Below are 19,967 nucleotides of genomic sequence, written 5' to 3'. Positions count from 1 at the left end.
TTTGACAGGTGTTTGGTTATTACAAAAAGAACGTATTATAAAATTAAAAAAAACTTTTATTATTCTATGATACTTTTATCTAGAATATATATGTACTTTTACTAATAGTTAGTAATAACAAAAAAAATTAATTCGTTGGATGTCACAAATAACGTGAAAAAAAGTATTTCATCGAAAATAACAGCCGAAAATGTTGGTTCAATAATAACAAAACGAGAACTGCTATTTTATATAATCTTTAGCTACTGTCAAAATATCTGTCAGATGAGAAAAACGTCAAAACGAAATTTTTCCTTCGCACACAATAAAAACGCGAAACTTGCGTAATTTTTAAATAACACTCGACGAAATCTTCACATACAAACTTATTTAACAGTTAGCATGTGAGAAACAGTGCATTTTGGCTTCCGTTCATTCATTTCGCGAGCATGGATGGCGGGGACAGGATACTGGTGGCTGCAGGTGTTACTGCCGCAGTAGTGGTCGGTGCTTTTGTCTTGTGGGGCCCAGGAGGGGCTCCGAAGGTGCGCAAGAGGCGGGGGCAGATAGCTGGTCTCCAAAACTTGGGCAGGACATGTTTTTTGAATACGCTATTACAGGCTTTGGCTGCCTGTCCTACTTTCATAGACTGGTTGAAGAAATACGCGAAAGCTAACGGACATAACAGTATGATAACTACGCTGTACACTGTAATTGAAGGTTTGCAATACATCTACTTGTAATTATATGAGTATCTAGATATTTATCATGGATTTGTTAATGTGATAATAAAATATATAATATATAAACTTTTAGTTCATAATTTCTATTGTTTACTGCTAAGGACTCAATTGATATAGATTCTCAGTTTTATACAATGACAGATATTTAAAATGATGCTGTCTTGATATTCAAAACATAAAAAATAATTTATACCATACTATAATATTTTTAATAAATACATACCTATTTATAGCATTACCAGAGTAATCGTAAATGTTTAAATTATGTAAAAAGAAATTTCTGTTCAAAAAGCATTACATTTGGTTACATATAAAGAACAGTTCCAATTGCATTTATTATTATCATTAAGAGTGGGGGAGTAGTAGGTTATCTATCTATGTCCTTATGCACTCACCATCACAATACAGAGCCTGATGATAGTGCAATATTTTTTTCACCTATTGTTTTTGATACTTAACCCATTCACAAGATTTTAAGATTTAGAACTTATTGAATTGTGGCTGGATTTTAGATTGGGTAAATCTTAGTAAATAGTTCTTGTTCAGAAGAATTTTAACATAAAATTTTGCATGAATAAGAAATAAAGTATTTTTAAATATATTACAATATTTTTTTTACTTTTTTAGTAATAAATGGCACCCATGAGTCAGCCCGTGGGACTCCGGTGTGTCCACTTGGAGTGCTCCAGTCTCTCAGAGCAGCAGGCTGGGTGGTGCCAGCTGACCAGCAGGATGCACATGAGTTGCTCCATGTTCTACTGTCCTGCATAGAGGAGGAAACTACAGCTATGGCTAAAAAGGTGTGGGTTTAATGTATGGAATATATAAAGAAAATATCACGTTTTATAGATCTATTATACTATTATATAAAGCTGAATAGATTGTTTTGTTTGGCTGAATGGACTAATCTCACTAACTGCTGGTTCTAATTGAAAAATTCTTTTACTATTGGATAGCTCATTTATTCAGGAAAGCTATAGGGTGTACAACATCACATTATGACAATAGGAACAGACCATCAATGAAATATGTCGCAAAAACGGGGAAAATTTATTCTTTTTGAGATATTTCGTTGCGTGCGGTGTCGAAACATTTACAGTTAAGCAAAAAACATGGTTGACAGAATTGTTCCTCATAAAACAGTTCTAAAAAATATATTATAAAACAAAGTGATTTGCTGCATCTGCCTGTCTGAATGAGATTAACTCAAAAATTAATCAAAGGATTTCGAAGATATTTAGTATGGATATAGTTCGAGGCCCAGAAGGACATAGGCTACTTACTATCCCAGGAAAATATATAGTGGGGTTTTTGTTATTCATTCGGCGAAGCCTCAAGCAAAAGTTAGTACAAAATAAAATCATTAACATGCAAAGAAATTGTGGAAATAACAATATTCAATTAAATCCAGTAGATTGTAATGTTTGATATGCACATTTGTCAATTAATGTGTACAAACAATATCAGAGTAAAACTCAAACATTCATATCATGTTAGCTGGTCTACAGCTGGTATCACTTTGTATTTACATGTATTTCATTTTGTATATATTTATATTTTAACTAGCAACCTGCCCCGGCTTCACACGGGTGCAATATTTCTCCACTATTTAATGGATGTTATTATACATATAAACCTTCCTCTTGAATCACTCTATCTATTAAAAAAACCGCATCAAAATCCGTTGCGTAGTTTTAAACATTTAAGCACACATAGGGACAGAGAAAGCTACTTTGTTTTATACTATGTAGTGATGCTATCTTATGGAAAATTTCGAAACCAAGTCCAATCAAGTCCATTGTACACAGCCTGGCTGCCTATCGGACGCTTTAGGCCTAGGATCGCGCGCCTGGTCAGCGATAGCGTCACCCGCGTCGCCCCCTGCGGGAGGGCACTCCCTGCGCGCCGACTCTACCCCGCCCACGCCCTCCGCGCTCAGCACGAGGCCCGCCTCCGCCGCGCCCGGGGACGAGCCTGATCTCATCGAGCCAGGTGGGAACAGTTATATGAGTTCGACGTCTGTAGCCATTAAAATTTTTATATCTAGGGAAACATTGATAGCTTAAAATGTGTTAAATATTACAATTACAACTCGAGGTCCGTTCTGCCCATTAATCTAGTATTGTTTGTTATTTTGCGACCAGACCCAATGACGGAGCCACCGCGGCTGACAAAGGGCGTGTCCCGTTCGTTCTGCCACCTGAGCTCAGTGGGTCGGCGCTGGCTGCCGCTCGCGCCGGCGCCTCCGCCCCCGCCGCCGCCCTTCCGCGGCACGCTCGCGTCGAGGCTGCAGTGCACCGTCTGCTCGAATAAGGTACACCATTCCTCAATAACATGGTAGGTCCGTTAACTGCAGCAGAATAGCATGTTGGTAAAAAAGCTTTTAGCTCTTGATTAGAAGCTTTTGAAATAACATTGCAAGTTAAAAAGTGAAGAAATAAATAATATTGGATTCATGCGTCATGACATTCTGGTGCTACAGTAAAATCACGCTGTGGTTATTTGCTATTGATACTACATATATAAATTTGATGAAATGTTAATTTAAAAGCAAGTTTTTGAAAGCCATAGAAAGACAGCGTTATAGTGGAAACTTTTCTATAAATTTTATTACCTGGCCGTGAGTGTTGTTTGTTTGATCAATCAATTTAAAATATCAAATATGATGACATTCATATTTAATTATAAGTTATCGCTGTTGAATCGTATTTCGGTTTATGATTTATTATATATTGCTATAAATAATTCTATTACTATGAAAGTTATGTATGCATATATGGTTTGTATTTCTTAAAGTTGTTGGTAAGTTACTAAGCTAGAGTTAAGTTTAGACTAGCAAGTTTTCACAGCAATATATTGCGCGAGAACTTACAGATGCCTTTGCACTAACAACTATATTTTAATGTAAAATATTCAACTTGCCGCAAGTATTGTAAGCTTCTAAATTTGCAGTGTTTAGTTTGCGGTGATTATTTAGATAGTAAAAATTACTTGTGGATGCCAATATCTGCAAGTTTTTTTGCTAATTTGAACCTCACAATTACACATAATAATAATAAAGACATAATGAGGTGACTCAGCTTGTGCTGACCGGGACAGCAGTTCCAAGCAGTGCTGGTTTTCAGCTTTTTCTAACTTCCTAAGGTATGTGAAAGGTTTTTAGTATTGTCCTACCAAACAAGAAGTAACATTTTATGTTTTAGTAAATTAAATTATGTGAAAAAAAATGGTGATGCTGAAGATGACAATGTCGATAATATATATCGTTTTTGTCGCAGAGTCCGGTGCGTTACGACAAGTTCGACAGCATCTCTCTGTCTCTAGCCAACGCCAGTGTTGGACTCACCGGCTCCTACAGTCTGGCAGGTAAGCTACTGTCGAATTTTACATTCCTAATTTAAACTTGTTATAATCTCGAATAATTATAGGTTTATTGTGAGTTCACTCATTCTAATGCTTATTATTTTATCGTTAAAAAATATCGTCTAAAATTGCAATAGTTATGGCAATTATCTTGACTCTTGGGTACAGCATTTCATGAAGACTTCTATCAGGTCAAGACACAGAAACAGTTAATATTTGATTCCTATCGCCAGGTCTGCTCCGCGCGTTCACGGCGCCGGAGCTGGTGAAGGGCGTGCAGTGCAGCAAGTGCTCCCCCCCGCCCGGCCCCGCCGCCGACACCGCGCCGCCACCCCCGCCCGCCTACACCAAGCACATCCGCACCGTCAGCTTCGGGAAGGTACGACCCTGAGCACTATCGAATGGTTTACTCGGCTCTTGTAGGGTCACAACATGATAGTGCTACGCTGTAAAGAAAATTGTGTGCAGCATAAATAGGCTGGATTTATTGTTATTGCATCGCTGGAAATCACAAAAATCTATTAAAAGATAGTTGGTGTTAAATATCGCATTGCCATCCAAACATCCCCCCCACTTTTGAATTCCTTTTATGTTAAAGGCCGGTAGAGTATCTATGACTAGTGGATGATGTCGGGTGCTGTAGAGCCGCAGACGGCGCGGTGGTGTGCTGAGAGTGTATGTGTTGCAGCTGCCGGCGTGCCTGTGCCTGCACGTGGGGCGCGTGGAGTGGAGCGGCGGCGCGCTGTGCAAGCGCGGGGAGTTCGTGGCGTTCCCCGAGACGCTGTGCATGGCGCCCTACGCCGCTGCGCACCAGCCCAAGGTAACCGGTACTGCCGAAAACGCTAATCTCAGCAACTATTGCACTGGTTTTATTTTTTTCCACTAATGAAGAAGCTACATTTACTAGTGCTATAGGCAAATTTTTATCCCGGGAAAATATTTATCCTGGTAAAACTTTTTCACACGGGCATAACCGCAGGCAAAACTAGTACGTAGTTATTTGTTAAATTACTTACAAAAAGAAAACAAAGAGTAATGATTGCGACGGGTGCGTATATTAACCTTAACACTATAATAGTTAGAGGTATTTTGTATGAGTTTTATTATGTTCGGCAGGTGGACCTGATGTCCCTGGTGGGCGAGGGGCGGCTGCGCAGCGGCGTGGCGGCGCTGAACGCGGCGGGCGCCGGCAGCCCCGCGGGCGGCGGCGCCACGTACCGCCTCACGGCCGCCGTGGTGCACGTGGGCGGCCCACGCTCCGGACACTTCGCCACCTACCGCAGGGGGAACGGGTTCGAAGCTAACAGGTACCATTGTGGAAATGTGTATTTTAGTGCCAACTACTTTCTTCGAAACTTCGAAATTCTACAGAATGAATTATCTGCTACAATCAGCTCGGCATTTAACGATTTAAAACAACGTCAACCCATTTCACAGTAGACAACATCTTGGCTAGAATTATAATACCATACTATTTTAATCGTATACCTGAAGGGTGTTGCTGTTGTTTAAGGGCAGGCACCTACCATGAGCAACCTACTTCGCACAAAACAAAAGGCCAATTCTTGTAACCCTACTATTTTATATCATTCTATTCTAGAATATTTTCGACTGTTGTTTGATCCCAGGTGGTGGTATACATCAGACACGTTAGTGCACGAAGTGTCGCTGCAGGAGGTGCTGCGCTGCGCCGCCTACCTACTCTTCTACGAGAAGATGCCGCCTCCCATACAACACCACTTCTAGTCACCAACTCTGCTCACTACCAAGACTGCATGTAATGGTACAACGGGAGGAGGCACTAGAGTCTAGTAATCTTTATTAATCTCTGTCAAAGCTCGGTGAAGTATAGGAGCTATGATGCGCCTCTGTCTGACCCTTAAAGGATAAAGCGCGTGTTTATTATGCTGTAAACATCAGGGGTAATTTAAAATATTGACTGTTTAAAAAATCATGGGTTATTGATGGCAGTGATAGCTGTAGAGTGATGATCTTTATGACGGGTAATGTGTGCCAATGGAGTGTAAGTTTGCTAACTAGAGAAGGAACTAAGGTTGTGTTAGTCCAAAGACGAAATGGATGAATAAAAATTACTAGTTTCAAAACTGGTAAAAAAATATATTTATAAAATAGGTTTTTATGGCCGTGTAAATTGGTTAAATTACCCATCTAAAGCAAGCGAACACTTACTTAGAACAAAGTTTTCTATTTGTTAGACGTCTCTTATGAAAAACCGTGTTAAAGATATTCATCAGACCGAAGCAACAATCTGGTTAATATCTACAAATGAATGTAAAAAATAGACTTAAAAGGTTCATACCCAGCAGTGTAAAATATATTTTTTAAAGTCTCACCTTCCGGCTAGACGTGCTAGCTCACAAATCGCTTTAAATAAAATAACAACGATTGAAAATTGTGATATTACGTACAAATTCGACATTTCATAGAATTTGTGTCCATATCTGTCGCGTATAGACGTCTTGTGAAGTCTTTTGACATAAATCGTGTCGACGCATCTACAGGTTGTTTCATAAAGGTGATATCAATGATAACTTAGAGGAAGAGTTATTTGTAACTAACTGGTAAAAATTAATAAAAAAACGTTGCCACGATAGTTTGTATCTCACTTGAAATAACAACCATATAATTAATATATTATTATGAATTTCAAAATTTGAACTACCAACATTGCATGTTGTTTTTATCGTTATCGATTAGTTACAACAGACTTTCCTTTTAAATAGATATATTATTGATACCCCCTGTGTACAACATTCTGTATTGTAAAATAATATTATCTTCTAATATTAAAACTTAAATTCTAAAAGTGCACAATATCAATTCGATTTACAAAATTTCAAAAAACTTTTCGACTATTAAAATTCTATCAGTATTATGTCTAATTAGATTCGAAAAAAATAACTATTTTTTAATCATCTTTTTTACCAAAAAATTTCTAAGTAATGAGGCTAAAATAATTAGATTTCAAAATTAATGTCTATCCACTTCTTCATTGCATTTTGTATATAAAATTGCATTTATGTAAATAAAAACATATCTAGGAGCATGTAGACTACGTACGAACGGAGTTGAATGTAATTCATAGTATTTGCCATTTTAATGTCAACATAGTGCCGTTAAGTTTTATTCTTTACGGACATAATGATTGTAATTTAGTTTTACTAGATGTAAATCAATGACCACGAAATTAAGTAAAAATATAATTCTTTACTATAAATATTTCCACCGTTCAGGTGAAAAAATACATGGAAAGAAAGTTACTTTTAAAAGAGTGATACTTGCAACATTGAACTCCACTCGTCTTGCCATCCATAATACGTCATTTCTATTCTTTGTACCTATATCACAAAATCTGCTTTAGTATGAATGTAAATTCTAGATAAACCTTTTTAAAACTTATCTCTTTTTATAAAGCTATCTGAGGTCTCGGCCCATCTAGATGAGAGTCATAGATAAACCCTAGGGTGATCTTCCTAAGATCTGATCTAGGGGAGGGTATCTTAAAGGTTGACGATCTGTCGTGATCAATAAACGAATCCAATCGTTTTTTCAATCGATCACAAAAATTAACCAATCAGGGCTGTTTTTTAACATGCTTACAAATCCCTTGTTTTGGTTGGTCTATTCTCGGAATCTTATTGGATGCGGGCCGCTTTCAATAGGTCGATCTGGTATTTTTTGGGGGAGGTCTATGTTCAGCAATGGACATCCTGGGATTGGATATGGATCATTGGGATCGGTTATTGAATACGGTCGCTAGTAAATGTCGTCATAGTGTGTGATCTATTGTAAGGCATGAAAACAATTAAGGTTTATCTCTTACATGCGGTTCTTTTTCGTAATATGACTTCGTTGTTACAATTTAATATAAAAAAATTATGATTTTATCGCTTCTCGTAGAACCATAACTTTGACTGTTTTTGAAGTTTATATCATCGCCATAGTTTGTTGTTGTTTGTTGCCAATGCGATAGTTAAGTGTCAATATTGTATACGCTGGTGCCATTTTGTGTATAGCTGCTTACATTATAATTAGTACTTTTCGATTATTTTGTTTTGATAAAGTTTTGAAAATTAGTTTTCAAGTGCTATAAATTTGACAGCATTTTAAATGTGCTTATAAGCAATTTGACAGCAGATGTTAAACCGCGTTAAAATATATTTTAAATAACAAATTTTAATTAGCGGGTTTGTAATGTGGTTAGTGGCGCCCTCTATGAAAACTGTCCACTCGTGCACTGGTATACTCATAATATTATAATTTATTATATAGTCTGACCAAGAAAATGACAACCTCTATGTGGTGGTAAAATATGGAGCTAATTTTCTGTACTGACAACCTCAAGTTTAAATGGAAAAAGTGGCTCCCCCAAAGCAGGTTTTATTTTCTAGGTCAGTGTATAATTTTTCATGTTTAGTATATAATTTATACATACAATATTATTAAATTTAGATTGTTGTGTTATTTTTGTAACAAGACGTCCATGAAAACTGCCATTTTTTACATAATCGCATGATAGTTATATTAATTTCACATTTACAACACATTAGTTTATATGTTAGGGTTATATAGAGAGTACAAGAAATCATTTTTTTTGTTGTAACTATAATTTGCATCAAAATATTTGGCGTGGCGTCTTTTTGGGAGGTTTTAAAAAAAGTTTATTTTAAACGAATGCGTAAGTACTCTAACTAAGAGGGCCAACCTATTCAGTGAAGCTGGCTCAAGATTCGAAATAATAATTATTACTTGTTGATGTTATAATAACGCGAATACGCATTTTCTATAAAATTTGATAAAAGCCGAACCTTCGTAAAGATGTTTGAGAGGTAAATTGATTTCAATAAAAATAAATGGTACACGGACACCTTGCATTAATGTGAAGGCTACCTAATACCTATATCTATCTGTATTTTTTTATGTAGATTTTATTTATTAAGGCGATACCTCAAGGTCCATTTTTATACATTTTGTTTCGCCTTTAATCTGGGTAACTAAACAAGTATTGGCAAGTAAAGAATTTAAATTCACGTCTAGTTAGTGATTAGTTCTCGCAGTTGAAAGAAAAATGTAAAAATAATTAATAATCATGGATATTTCTGCCTTTAAAATTTCGTCATATTAAATTACTTACTAATACTTGTTTAGTTACCCAGATTAAAGCCGAAACAAAATGTATGAAAATGGACCTTGAGGTATCGCCTTAATATATTCTGAAGTCCGAAAATGCATATTCGCTGACTTGTAATGTAATGAATTTGAACTTACACTGCATATTATACTTGATGCTTTATATGTTGTGTATTCAGTGTTTGTAAATATGTTTAATATATTAATAATTTGAACGGTGAGCATGGCTGATCGTTGTAATGTTTGTGCCTAACCGCGGCTGTACGCTCCTCGGGCTAAATCATGATGCCATAGTTGTAATAGTTGGTGTAATGTATCCATTTCTAGTTATACATCACAAATCCAACAGCTCATGACAATTTTACAGTCTGAAGTTAGTCAATTTTTGCGCCATCTACGCGTCATCGCCGTTTATACTGAGATACCGTCGACTTACTGCAGTTCTCTACATACGATCATTATTTTAATCTTCGATTCGAGAATTAACCAATTAAAACCGGCATTTTCAATAAACTGTCGCAATCGCTTTTACGATCTATCTTATAAATTGACCAATCAGAGCAAGGTTTTTTGACACGCTTACTAATAAGTTATTTTGATTAGTTCATCCTCGGAATTAGATTGAAGATTGAGTTTGGGATCGTTTATCGGTTGAAAGTTGTAGTGTATGCAAACTATGCGGAATATTATGGCAATTATGGGCAGAGATTATAAGATGCTATCAACTATTAGCTGTTTTTCTTTACGCTCCAAAGGACATTACAAAAGTCATTTGTTAGCACGTCAAAAATCCTTTTTTCTGATTGGTCGGTTATTCATAACCTGCCGCCATTTTCAAATGGCGGCAGCTGCTAATTATAATTAAGTCTGATACGATACCGCTTTTTTTTAAGTGACAGTTTAGAAATATTTGTAAACCTTTTTTTTTGGAAAGTGTCGCTTTAAATTGAATTCAATTATTATGATTAGGGCTTCTTGGCTGAATAAATAATAACCTTAGTATGTAATCGGCAGTATTAACGATCATAGCTAACTAGGCCGTAAAGATTGTCGTCAGCTACAAATAATTAATTTTAATTATTATTACATACGTGAACTGAGTTGCGGGTAGTTTAGTTTTATATAATTTTAGGGAAACGCCTCGAATTATTGGTTGTCGATGTCAACTACGACTTCCGGTCCTACAAGACAGAGATATTATCACGCACATTAAATTTCGTAGCAGTAGATCATATAGTATTTCCTGTAAAATAATAAGTACACGCACACGGGCACATAATAATATTATATTGTTTATGAAAAGATTGAGATTCTTTTCATTCAAATAGGTCAGTCTAATTTAAACTCAAAATCAGCGGCGACAGCCTAGTTGGGAGTAGATCGGACTGCCGTGACGAATGTCCGCAGTTTCAAAACCCAAGGGCACGCACTTTCGATTTTCTAAGGTGTTGTATGTATTCTTTGTGAATTATCGCTTGCTTTATACATATATACCTGAAGGTGTTTTTTATAAGAATTTTGATAGCCTGCCAATCCGCACTAAGCCAGCGTGCTGGACTACGGCCTAATCCTTCTCAGTAGTAGAGGAACCCAATGCTCAGCATTGGGTCAGTATAAAGATGATGCAGGGCTAATATTATCACATTATATACCTCGCACTAGGTATATCGTTTTTTTTTTTTTATAAAAATACGGCATAGAGTCTCCTCTCCACCTGATGGTAAGTGGAGTGGGCTCCATATAGAGTGCTGACTGACGAGAGATGGTCATCTCTCGCACGTTGAAACAATTATCCCGGCTTGTTAGCAACGGTATATTCACAAGCTGATCCCAGAACGCAACATACATACGTGGGCCATTATGGCGGGTTTAAAATCATATGTACGGCGATCAATATCCGGAGGAATACAGGGCCATTCAGATTTCAGGCCCGTGTGCGGCTGCTCTATACATAGTAACTATAAATAGTTATAACCCCACACTAGAATGTAATCAGAAAATAGAATTACAAATACGATTCACAATGTCATATCACAAACATTTGCTATCATGCGGCAATCATACACGTGCGTTGCCTACAATGATATGGTAATGAATGGTCGAATGCGATTTTTATCTCTATGTACTACATTTTAAAGTAGTTTTTATATTAAATATTTATAAATTAATTATATAATGTGTCTAAAACTAATAATTTGTTTTTATTAGTTTCCGAGTTTTTACGAGAAATATTTCAAAGTATTGCATTTTACTTGCGTTTAATTCGCAATGAGTAAGGTATGTTACACAAATGTTGTTTCCCTTAGCTTTGCTTCACCGCCGAGCCGTGCCGTGGTGACCCCGTGCGCGTGGACGAAAAGTAACCACTACATATAACCAAACGTTAAGGTACTTCATGTGAAAATCACGGCCCTGCCACGGCCCGGACTCGGCACGGCGGTGTACAAAACTTTGTCGAGTGTTATTGTTTAGTTTGTCGTTGGATGAACGTGGCGCCTTCCAAGTGAAATGTATGTGGCAACTGTAGATAGGTCTGTTTGAGTTTATAAATAAATTATATTCTAAGGGACTGTGTTTTTATTTTAGATTTCCAATCATGAATAATGGTATTTGAAGCTGTAACAGTCAGGTTTAATACATATTTCTCACTTGAATGTCTCTGTAAGTAAATGTTACTAAAAATAAATCATTTCCATCATTCACCTTTAATATAACAATAAAAAAGGCTCAAATCTGATTGTAGGGAAGCTTGACTTCTGTCTAGGATGGAAGTTGACAAATAGTAGAAGTACTGGATACGTAGAATGTGTGTTTTCTAATACCACAGTTAAGGTAAAGCTCTGATCCCACATTATCTACGAGTTAATTTTGGTCCCACATCAGTCAGACATGAAGCAATTATCCCAGTGTGGGAGTGGCGAATGCAATCTTCCATTCGCCAGCCAGGATGTTAAATTCAGAAATGCAATTTTCAATTACTTAAAATTTTAGTCAGTTAAGAAGTATGACATAAATTGTATTATTATTGATAAATACTTTATGTATAGATAACACAAATGGGGACCTTTAGGCAAACTTGTAAGAATTTTTTGAAATTGCCACCAAGGCTCTTAGAGATCTGAAAGTAGTCTAATATAGTAACAATTATAATTATCTGAAGATATCTAATGTAATTATAAAAACAATAAATATATAAAATGCAACTGTTGTATTTGAATTGCATAATTCTCAACATGATTTATCTTAGATACAATGTCAATATTTGTTAAAACATCAGCAATTCAATGTTAACAATACAAGTTCTAACTCATATTACTATCTGTTGAGTAGCACTTAGCTATTTTCTAGTGGTGTAATAACATGTAAATAAAACAAGCCCTACATTTAAACACTTTATTACTAACACAAATGATGACTCATTTGATACAGTTATGCAATCTATACAGATTTGTTTCCTTTGCCTCAAATTTTCACCTTGAAAGCCATGTGCAAGTGTAGTCATGGAACATTGTGTCAAATGCATGTTACACCACAATTAAGAAACTTATAAAAAAAAATTGAGTTCAAATTTCCAAAATACTTATTAAAATTTTTATGATTGTATATTCAAAATATGCAGTAACAATGTTTTTATTAATGGAAATTATTCTTCTAGCTCATTTCATGAGCCACCGTTAAAATCTTATTGGTTTAGGGCTTAATAATTCTAAAGGTATTATTTGTAGTGCCAGAAACAGAGTCAAACTTTGTTTTTATAAAATAACATCAAAAATATTTTTATAAAGTGTGTGGTGCATAGCTTTGTAATTAATGTAACATAGTATCACAAACAAGGCTTATGTTATGACATGCTGTCAATAAGAGATGCCCGCATTGTTGAAGATATTGCTGTAGGCTTAGCATCATTCAGTTTGAATACAGTCTCAATGAGTGTGATCTCTGTGGAGGTGGTGTCGAGGCCACAGAACGCGCACCAGTCGTTCACCACGAGCCCGGCGGCGACCACGTCACTGCCTCTGTTCACCGTGCCTGCTACCAGTGGCACTTGCAGCAGTGAAGAAAGCTCATCTTGGTCCTGTATTGTGGTTTTAGGATGCACTAACGCACCGCGGTTGCTCAACGCGGCGTAAGAGCCGACAAGTACGTTGCCGGCGATGGTCTGTCTGAACACTTCTACGTTGAGTGTGTCTGCGAGTATTTCCTCCGTGTCGCGGTCCAAGTCCGGGTGTACGAGCGCGACGTAGTCATTACACGCGATGACGTTCCCCAACGCGCTGAGCCGCTCCTCCACTCGCTGCACTTTGACGCTGTCCGGCAGACTGTTTCTAATGTGTTGCAATTCTGTATCTGTGGTTGAAGACGGCACCAACAGCCCGTTTTTGTTCGCCACGGTCATCCTGCCGATGATTCGGCATCCTCCGACGCTCGCGTGCACCACTGGTATCGTGTCCGCTAATTCCGCTTCGAACACGCTGTAGAAATTCTCCGAACCTCCAATTGCAACAAGACAATACGAATTTGTTAATTTACTAAACACTCCCACTTCATTATTATTTTCGAATTGAACGCGGACCGCCATGATTTTACTGCTTGTTTAGTTTTCTTGGATAATTTCAAACTATTTCACAATAATACGTACTTCACGTGGGAACAAAAAACACAGAGATTGGGATCGTTGACAAGTCGATTGATCCCCTTGTATGTCAGTTTGACAAATGAAAGCACAGTTTATTTTGCCACTACGTTTCATTGTACACGACACAAATATATTTTATCTCTTTTTCTCTCTTCTGCGTCATATATATCTATTCCACTCTAAAGTTTGAAAAGTACTTTAAATAGTATGGAACGTAATTAATGTCATCGCCGCCATTTAGTTTGTTTATGAATGCGTTCATAAATTGTAATAATAAAAAGGGCTATACACGTTGCAAACTCGACCGTATGTAGATAATAATATCCACACTCTTTGATAACGAATTTGCAAGCAAAAATCTGTCAAATACGATGAATTCTCTTTGTCAATACGTCAGAATGAAAAATTCATAATCAAAAATATTTTTATGTTTCGTTATGTAGCTGTAATCAATTTTGTAATATAAAAAAATATGAAAAAATATGTTCCGCCAACGATGTTAAAAAATGCGAAAATTCGTGGCCCTTAATTGCTTGGTCGACCGTAACGAAGCCGGGCCGTTTCCTAGCGATGCTGTACAAAATCTGAGACTGGCTGTGCTCTCTCCCGTTTTCTATCAACCAAAAATCCAACAAGCGTTGCACAGAGTTAATTTCGAATATCATCGAACTTGCAGCAGCTCAAATATTATCCAGGAAAGTAGTTAGGTATTAGGAAATAAAAGATAAAACAAAATAGCCTGAAAATATTCAGTTAGTAGTTAAAATTACTATTTTATTTTAGGATTGCAATGTAGGCGAGGGTAAGACTTTGTTGATGTTTTGGAGTTGCAACCGATCCGACAGCAGAATTACCATGAGTCTGTCGGCGTCTAGCTGCTCTTCATTACATATGGCTGTGAGTATAGGCCTTAGCTCATCATTAATCCTACTGCATGTAAGTTTAGCAGGTCCATGGATGGCAGCTTAGGAGCTTTCTGCGTAGATCGGTCCGCTAACGACAACGTAACTATGATTTTATTTAAATTTGTATAACTTTAAAATGAAGTTACTTTAGATACACATTTTGTACGACTAACACCCAAGGGCGGATCCAGCTTTCAAGTTGTTAGGGTCACGTAGTCGAGGTCTAGTAATTAGTCATTCGCGCGTTACTATTATAAGAAATATTTATTTTATTAAATATATCAATGATTATAATATAGTCATTAAAAAATAATCAATCGTCACCTATGCTCAGCCTTTAGGGCATCACCACAATAATCCCCCTGGGATCCGTCCTTTCTAACATCTTATTCCGTACCGTAACTGTGAGGGTTAATAAGTTTTCCCGCGAGATTAAATGCATCTAAACTAAAATCACAATTAAATCCTCATCTTTTCAATCACATTTAGTTAAGAAATAAGTACTTTATTTATTCCTAATATAATGCTACAGGCGTGTGGACAGAACCAGCGTGATAAGGAGCTGCGCTCCACGGCGCAGCAGACCGACATCAGCTGCAGGTACTCGCCCGGCATCGCATCTCCCGGTAAGCACATAAGTGAAATATTTTGTGGACGTCAATCGCTAATAGTTACAGTATAGGGAAGAAAATCTAAAATCCTATTCCGTGTGAAACATAATCGGTTAATACTCTGTAAAATAAATTTGTCTGTTCCTGCGCTTTATCATTCTTTAGAAAGCTGTAGCAAAATATTTTCTACCAAATGAGTTAAAGTATTATTTATGGGGCACAGTATTAATATAATAAACAAGTTTTTATTTATTTCTCTAAATACAGGTCATATGTAAATTATATAAGCTGATCAAATGACTATTATAAATATTTCTTATTATTATGTAGTAAGTCCCGCGGAGTTGGAAGATCCTCGGTTACTTCGTGCGCGGCTGGCAGATTCCCTGACGTTCTCGTCTCCGGCCTCCTCGCTGCTGCAGCCCACCGGCCGCTCCATGTCCATACTCGGCTCTGTCTGCGCTTTGTTGATGAATAAACAGGTGAGGCTCGTGTACTTTTTTCTTGAAATGTGTAAGTATAAAATAGTTACAAAGCTAAGACTAGTGTTGCCCAAATGCAAGAACAAGACGAGACTTAGCCAGTCTTGGTCTTGGTCTTGCGCCAATACACCTGATCTTGGTCTTGGTCTTGGTCTTGCGCTCCCAGTCTTGGTCTTGGTCTTGGTCTTGCAGCAAGAGTCTTGCAAGTCTTGCAATTACCTATTTGTCTATTACTATTTATTAAAGTTTACTTTAAATCTTAGAAAAACGTATTAGAATTGGAACATTGTGAGCTTGAATTAACATAGCCATAGTAAAGATCAAGCAGATTAATAAATAACTGAAGATTTGATAAGAAATTCGAAAAATCAACTGACCTATATGTCGTTTTCCATGGAAGTAACTGTTTCTTAATAAACATTTATGATTTATAAGCTTACATTTGCTAAAACATGTAAAAAAACAAATTAATTACAATAACTTGACTGTATTTTAAAGAACAATACTTATCTGTCTAGAAAGAGATTGAACCTTCAACTTATAAGAAATTTAATAAAAGAGTTTTACGATTTATCATTGTATCCCAAAGTAAAAATGAAAAATTATTATTAATATTTCCCAATTGGGACCCGAGTGGGGCCAAAGTGGGAAATCCCAAAGTAAAAATGAAAAATTATTGTTAACATTTCCTAATTGGGGCTTGAGTGGGATTTAAGTGGGGAATCCCAACGTTGAAATAGTAAATTATTGCTAATAGTTCCGCTTGAATAAATCTAACTAAGATAAACGAAAAAACAGAAACAAATATTAAACATTTAACCGCAATATTAGTAATATCATCTAGTTGATTCGATGTACATCAAATAAAGCGACGAATGTAATATTCCCGCTTGGACCAGTGGTAACGTGAACGACTGATGATCAAGAGGACCCGAGTTCGAGCCCAACTGACGACAAGGATGCATTCAACCAATAGTTCACTTTCTAATCGAAATATAAAGTTATAGTACCATCAGAGTCCGTAATTCAAAATTATTTTTGATTTTTTGAAATTTTAGATTTTTTATAAATTTAGATTGGGATCTGATGGGGATTTCCCAATTGGGCCCCATTTGGGATTTCCCAATGGGGGCCCAAGAGGGCTTTGCGTGACATCCCAAAGTGGGCCCCAAGAGGGAAGCCCAAGAGGGGCCCCATTGGTCGCACTTTTAAATTTCTAGTCGGGCTATCCTTACCATTTTATCCCAATCATAATACTACTTGCGTGATCAGTATAATGTATTCATTTTCATTCTAAGCACTCTGAAACTTATTTATTCTTTGGAACACCTGTAGGTACTCTTAAAATTCGAAATTATTTTGCATGAGTATACCTACGCCCTATGGCGGCAATCAAATAGTGTCAAATGTTATGATTTCGGCGTGGCGGCAACGATTGTTTTAGATTTCAAAAGAAGCCGCCGGCGCGTGTATCATAACCATGTACTTCCGAAAAGCGGCAAATTTCTTTTGAGAAGTAAGTACAAAACCTTTGATGCCGCATTATCAAAGTGCCGATGGTTAAAACATAGCTATGCATGCACTCAGTTTGATTTTAATAGATATTTTTTATTCGCTATGTTTATGGTATTAGTCGTAATGCGCATAGGTCCAGTTTTTCATATTCTTTGATACAGTTTTTGCGTCTCATAGAATTCCTAAGCGTACCTACCTATACACCGAACTGTTACACCTAACTACTCAGTGAAATAGCGCTAAGTCCTAGCTGCAAGACGCAAGAGTCTTGCAGGCTATGTCTTGTTCTTGCTCAAGTCTTGCACGGTCAGTCTTGGTCTTGGTCTTGCTAAAAATACGCGGTCTTGTTCTTGGTCTTGGTCTTGCAAAAACGCAAGAACAAGACCAAGACTGCAAGACCAAGACTGAATTTGGGCAACACTAGCTAAGACTCCCTTAGCTAGAAAGGTTGGACAACTATTTTCGATTACGATAATCGATTGCGATCACATTATCCGTTTTTAGTTTTAATGCAATAATATAAAAACATTAATCGTTATGGCTACCTAGTCTTATTGTGCGAGTGGAGCTAAATTACAAATACATGAAATCGTCATTCAGGGTCCACAAACAGCAAAAGAGGTATCCAGTCTCACGGGCAGCCTCCGCTCGGACAACATCTGCCGCATCTGCTTCGGCGGCGAGAGCGCCGAGCGGCTGGTGCGGCCGTGCAGCTGCCGCGGCACCATCGCCGCCGTGCACCGCGCCTGTCTCGAGCGCTGGCTGCTGCAGGCCGCCACCTCCTACTGCGAGCTGTGTCGGCACCACTACGTCGTCACTAGGACGCACAAGTACTGACTCATATGTATACATAATACAGAACCTTATAGAGGACAAGGTACCGAAGTTCGTAGGACCATTTCAACGTGCTAATAATTTTTTGAATTTTCTTTCTACTATAATTGGCCACACCAGGTAGTTTTTGGTGAAGCTTCGTGTTGTTGTAATATAGTCTCTAGCCCGGGCTTACGTGTGCAGATGGTCGTGGGTGCGTTCGATGGCGCAGTGGGCGTGGTCGGTGCACGGGCGTGCGCTGGCGGCGGACGCGTGGCGCGGCGCGGCGCTGTGTGGCGCGAGCGTGCTCGGCACTGCGCGTGCGCTGCACGCGTGCGACTTGGTGCTGCAGGCGGGCGCGAGGCGGGGAGGGGGGGCCGCGCTCGCCGCCAACCTCTTCTCATCGCTGCTCATCGGGATCATCGGTGAGAATCCCCACTATTGATTGAACGTGCTACGATATTTCCCTACTATATCTCTATGATGTTTTACGGAGTTATTGAAAGCTTATTGCATGTAAGGTAAAAATCACAAATCAGAATTATACGTTTCTTTATTATAAGTTATGATCGTGGAGGTTTGCATTTGCATCAATTTAGTTCAATGTCTCGCAATTTAGACTACCATCAGATTTGAAGTTGTAACAACAGGTGCTCTCAACGGGCTGCTGACGACGTGGATGCTGCTGAAAATCCAGGAGCACCAGCTGTCGTGGCAGACGTGGCGCGACTCCACGCTGCACGTACACGTGACCCTGGCCGACGAAGAGCAGACCCTCACGCCGCGTTCCTCTGACGTCACCGTCATAGGTAATGACGAGGGGAACGCCACCGCAGACAGAAGTACTAACGTCGCCGATCCGTTTATGGTCGCTCTGCCATATACGCTCCCAGAACCTTGAGGTTAGTTACTTAAATAAGTTGAACCTAAAATTTATTTACTCTTGTATTTTTCTTGATAAATGATCTCAGCATATTTTAAATTTTCTTTGTTCCCGGCTCTGCAATTTTAATAGAGTGTGCGTTAGGATAGCATCGGATCACGGGGTAATCCAGTAAGAACCAATTAAGGACAACAACCTAACGTGCTATTTTTAATGTACCACGATTATTCGTCTCTGTATCACTCTTAGTTGCAGAAAACAACGGGTTTTCCGGTTGATCCGGTATACGCACCGTAGTATTTTAGATAGTGGTTTCATAATATATTTGATTCCAGAATATACTTCTAATAAACAAGAGAAAATTTATTCGAACTGAGTTTGCGCACAATATTACTCGCATTACGATGACGCTGGCATTCGTATACGTCACGGCGACGACTTGCTTCTGCTTCCTTATCTTATTCACAGTGGTTATTTTGAATCATTTAGAAATACAGACAGGTGAATAAATTATGTGGCTTTTATTCTTCAAAGACTGAATAGTAAGATTAGCAAGTAGAACTTACTGGTGGTAGTTCTCTGATATGGAAGAGTCCGCCTGGGTAGGTATCACCGCAACGTCTATTTCTGCCACCAAGCAGCAGTGTGTACTTACTGCTGTGTTCAATTTTGAAGGACATTGTAGCCCACTGGCTGTCCAGTAATTACACTTGACTAGTTACTTGCTCTCGTGTCATTCAAATAAAAAGAGGAGGCTCCTGTCTATAAATAAATAGCAACGCATTACCTCCAGAAATTATCCATGGTCATTAGATGTCTTTAGTAATATTGTTTTAACCGAGCTTCAAACTGAGAGACAACAGTGCTTGCGGTTTGAGTGACAAAA

The 19,967-nt window shown here is 37.9% G+C and overlaps 3 protein-coding genes across 4 annotated transcripts; 2 read left to right on the top strand and 1 right to left on the bottom strand.

The window, feature by feature from the left end:
- Window positions 1-266: 266 nt before the first annotated feature.
- Window positions 267-8,119, top strand: LOC115447535 (ubiquitin carboxyl-terminal hydrolase 30 homolog). Its single transcript, XM_030174648.2, has 9 exons — window positions 267-699; window positions 1,350-1,522; window positions 2,531-2,714; window positions 2,867-3,036; window positions 4,001-4,088; window positions 4,319-4,464; window positions 4,774-4,905; window positions 5,202-5,392; window positions 5,714-8,119. The coding sequence occupies exons 1-9, from the start codon at window positions 429-431 to the stop codon at window positions 5,829-5,831; spliced, it is 1,473 nt and encodes a 490-aa protein (XP_030030508.1). The 5' UTR covers window positions 267-428; the 3' UTR covers window positions 5,832-8,119.
- Window positions 8,120-12,615: 4,496 nt separating this feature from the next.
- On the bottom strand, window positions 12,616-13,949 carry LOC115447536 (eukaryotic translation initiation factor 6). The gene has a single exon (XM_030174649.2). The coding sequence runs from the start codon at window positions 13,813-13,815 to the stop codon at window positions 13,078-13,080; it is 738 nt and encodes a 245-aa protein (XP_030030509.1). The 5' UTR covers window positions 13,816-13,949; the 3' UTR covers window positions 12,616-13,077.
- A 282-nt stretch (window positions 13,950-14,231) lies between these two features.
- Window positions 14,232-19,594, top strand: LOC115447537 (E3 ubiquitin-protein ligase MARCHF2). Of its 2 annotated transcripts, none has more exons than XM_030174650.1 (8): window positions 14,232-14,567; window positions 14,656-14,769; window positions 15,310-15,403; window positions 15,719-15,870; window positions 17,986-18,215; window positions 18,403-18,623; window positions 18,849-19,100; window positions 19,417-19,594. In XM_030174650.1, the coding sequence occupies exons 1-7, from the start codon at window positions 14,379-14,381 to the stop codon at window positions 19,097-19,099; spliced, it is 1,251 nt and encodes a 416-aa protein (XP_030030510.1). In that variant the 5' UTR covers window positions 14,232-14,378; the 3' UTR covers window position 19,100; window positions 19,417-19,594. The 2 variants fall into 2 exon arrangements, with proteins under 2 accessions (XP_030030510.1, XP_030030512.1); XM_030174652.1 differs by having other exon boundaries at window positions 14,490-14,579.
- The last annotated feature ends 373 nt before the right edge of the window (window positions 19,595-19,967 follow it).

The sequence above is a fragment of the Manduca sexta genome, chromosome 14 (assembly GCF_014839805.1).
Source record: "Manduca sexta isolate Smith_Timp_Sample1 chromosome 14, JHU_Msex_v1.0, whole genome shotgun sequence".
Taxonomy (NCBI): Eukaryota; Metazoa; Arthropoda; class Insecta; order Lepidoptera; family Sphingidae; genus Manduca; species Manduca sexta.
This window is presented reverse-complemented; position numbering and strand designations above follow the sequence as displayed.

Bases quoted from the DNA above. Each gene is read 5' to 3' on its own strand.
- LOC115447535 (XM_030174648.2), top strand. From the start codon at position 429: ATGGATGGCGGGGACAGGATACTGGTGGCTGCAGGTGTTACTGCCGCA. The intron at 1,523-2,530 runs GTGTGGGTTTAA...CATTGTACACAG, and splicing joins CTACAGCTATGGCTAAAAAG to CCTGGCTGCCTATCGGACGC. The intron at 5,393-5,713 runs GTACCATTGTGG...GTTTGATCCCAG, and splicing joins AACGGGTTCGAAGCTAACAG to GTGGTGGTATACATCAGACA.
- LOC115447536 (XM_030174649.2), bottom strand. From the start codon at position 13,815: ATGGCGGTCCGCGTTCAATTCGAAAATAATAATGAAGTGGGAGTGTTT.
- LOC115447537 (XM_030174650.1), top strand. From the start codon at position 14,379: ATGCGAAAATTCGTGGCCCTTAATTGCTTGGTCGACCGTAACGAAGCC. The intron at 15,404-15,718 runs GTAAGCACATAA...ATTATTATGTAG, and splicing joins GCCCGGCATCGCATCTCCCG to TAAGTCCCGCGGAGTTGGAA. The intron at 15,871-17,985 runs GTGAGGCTCGTG...ATCGTCATTCAG, and splicing joins CTTTGTTGATGAATAAACAG to GGTCCACAAACAGCAAAAGA.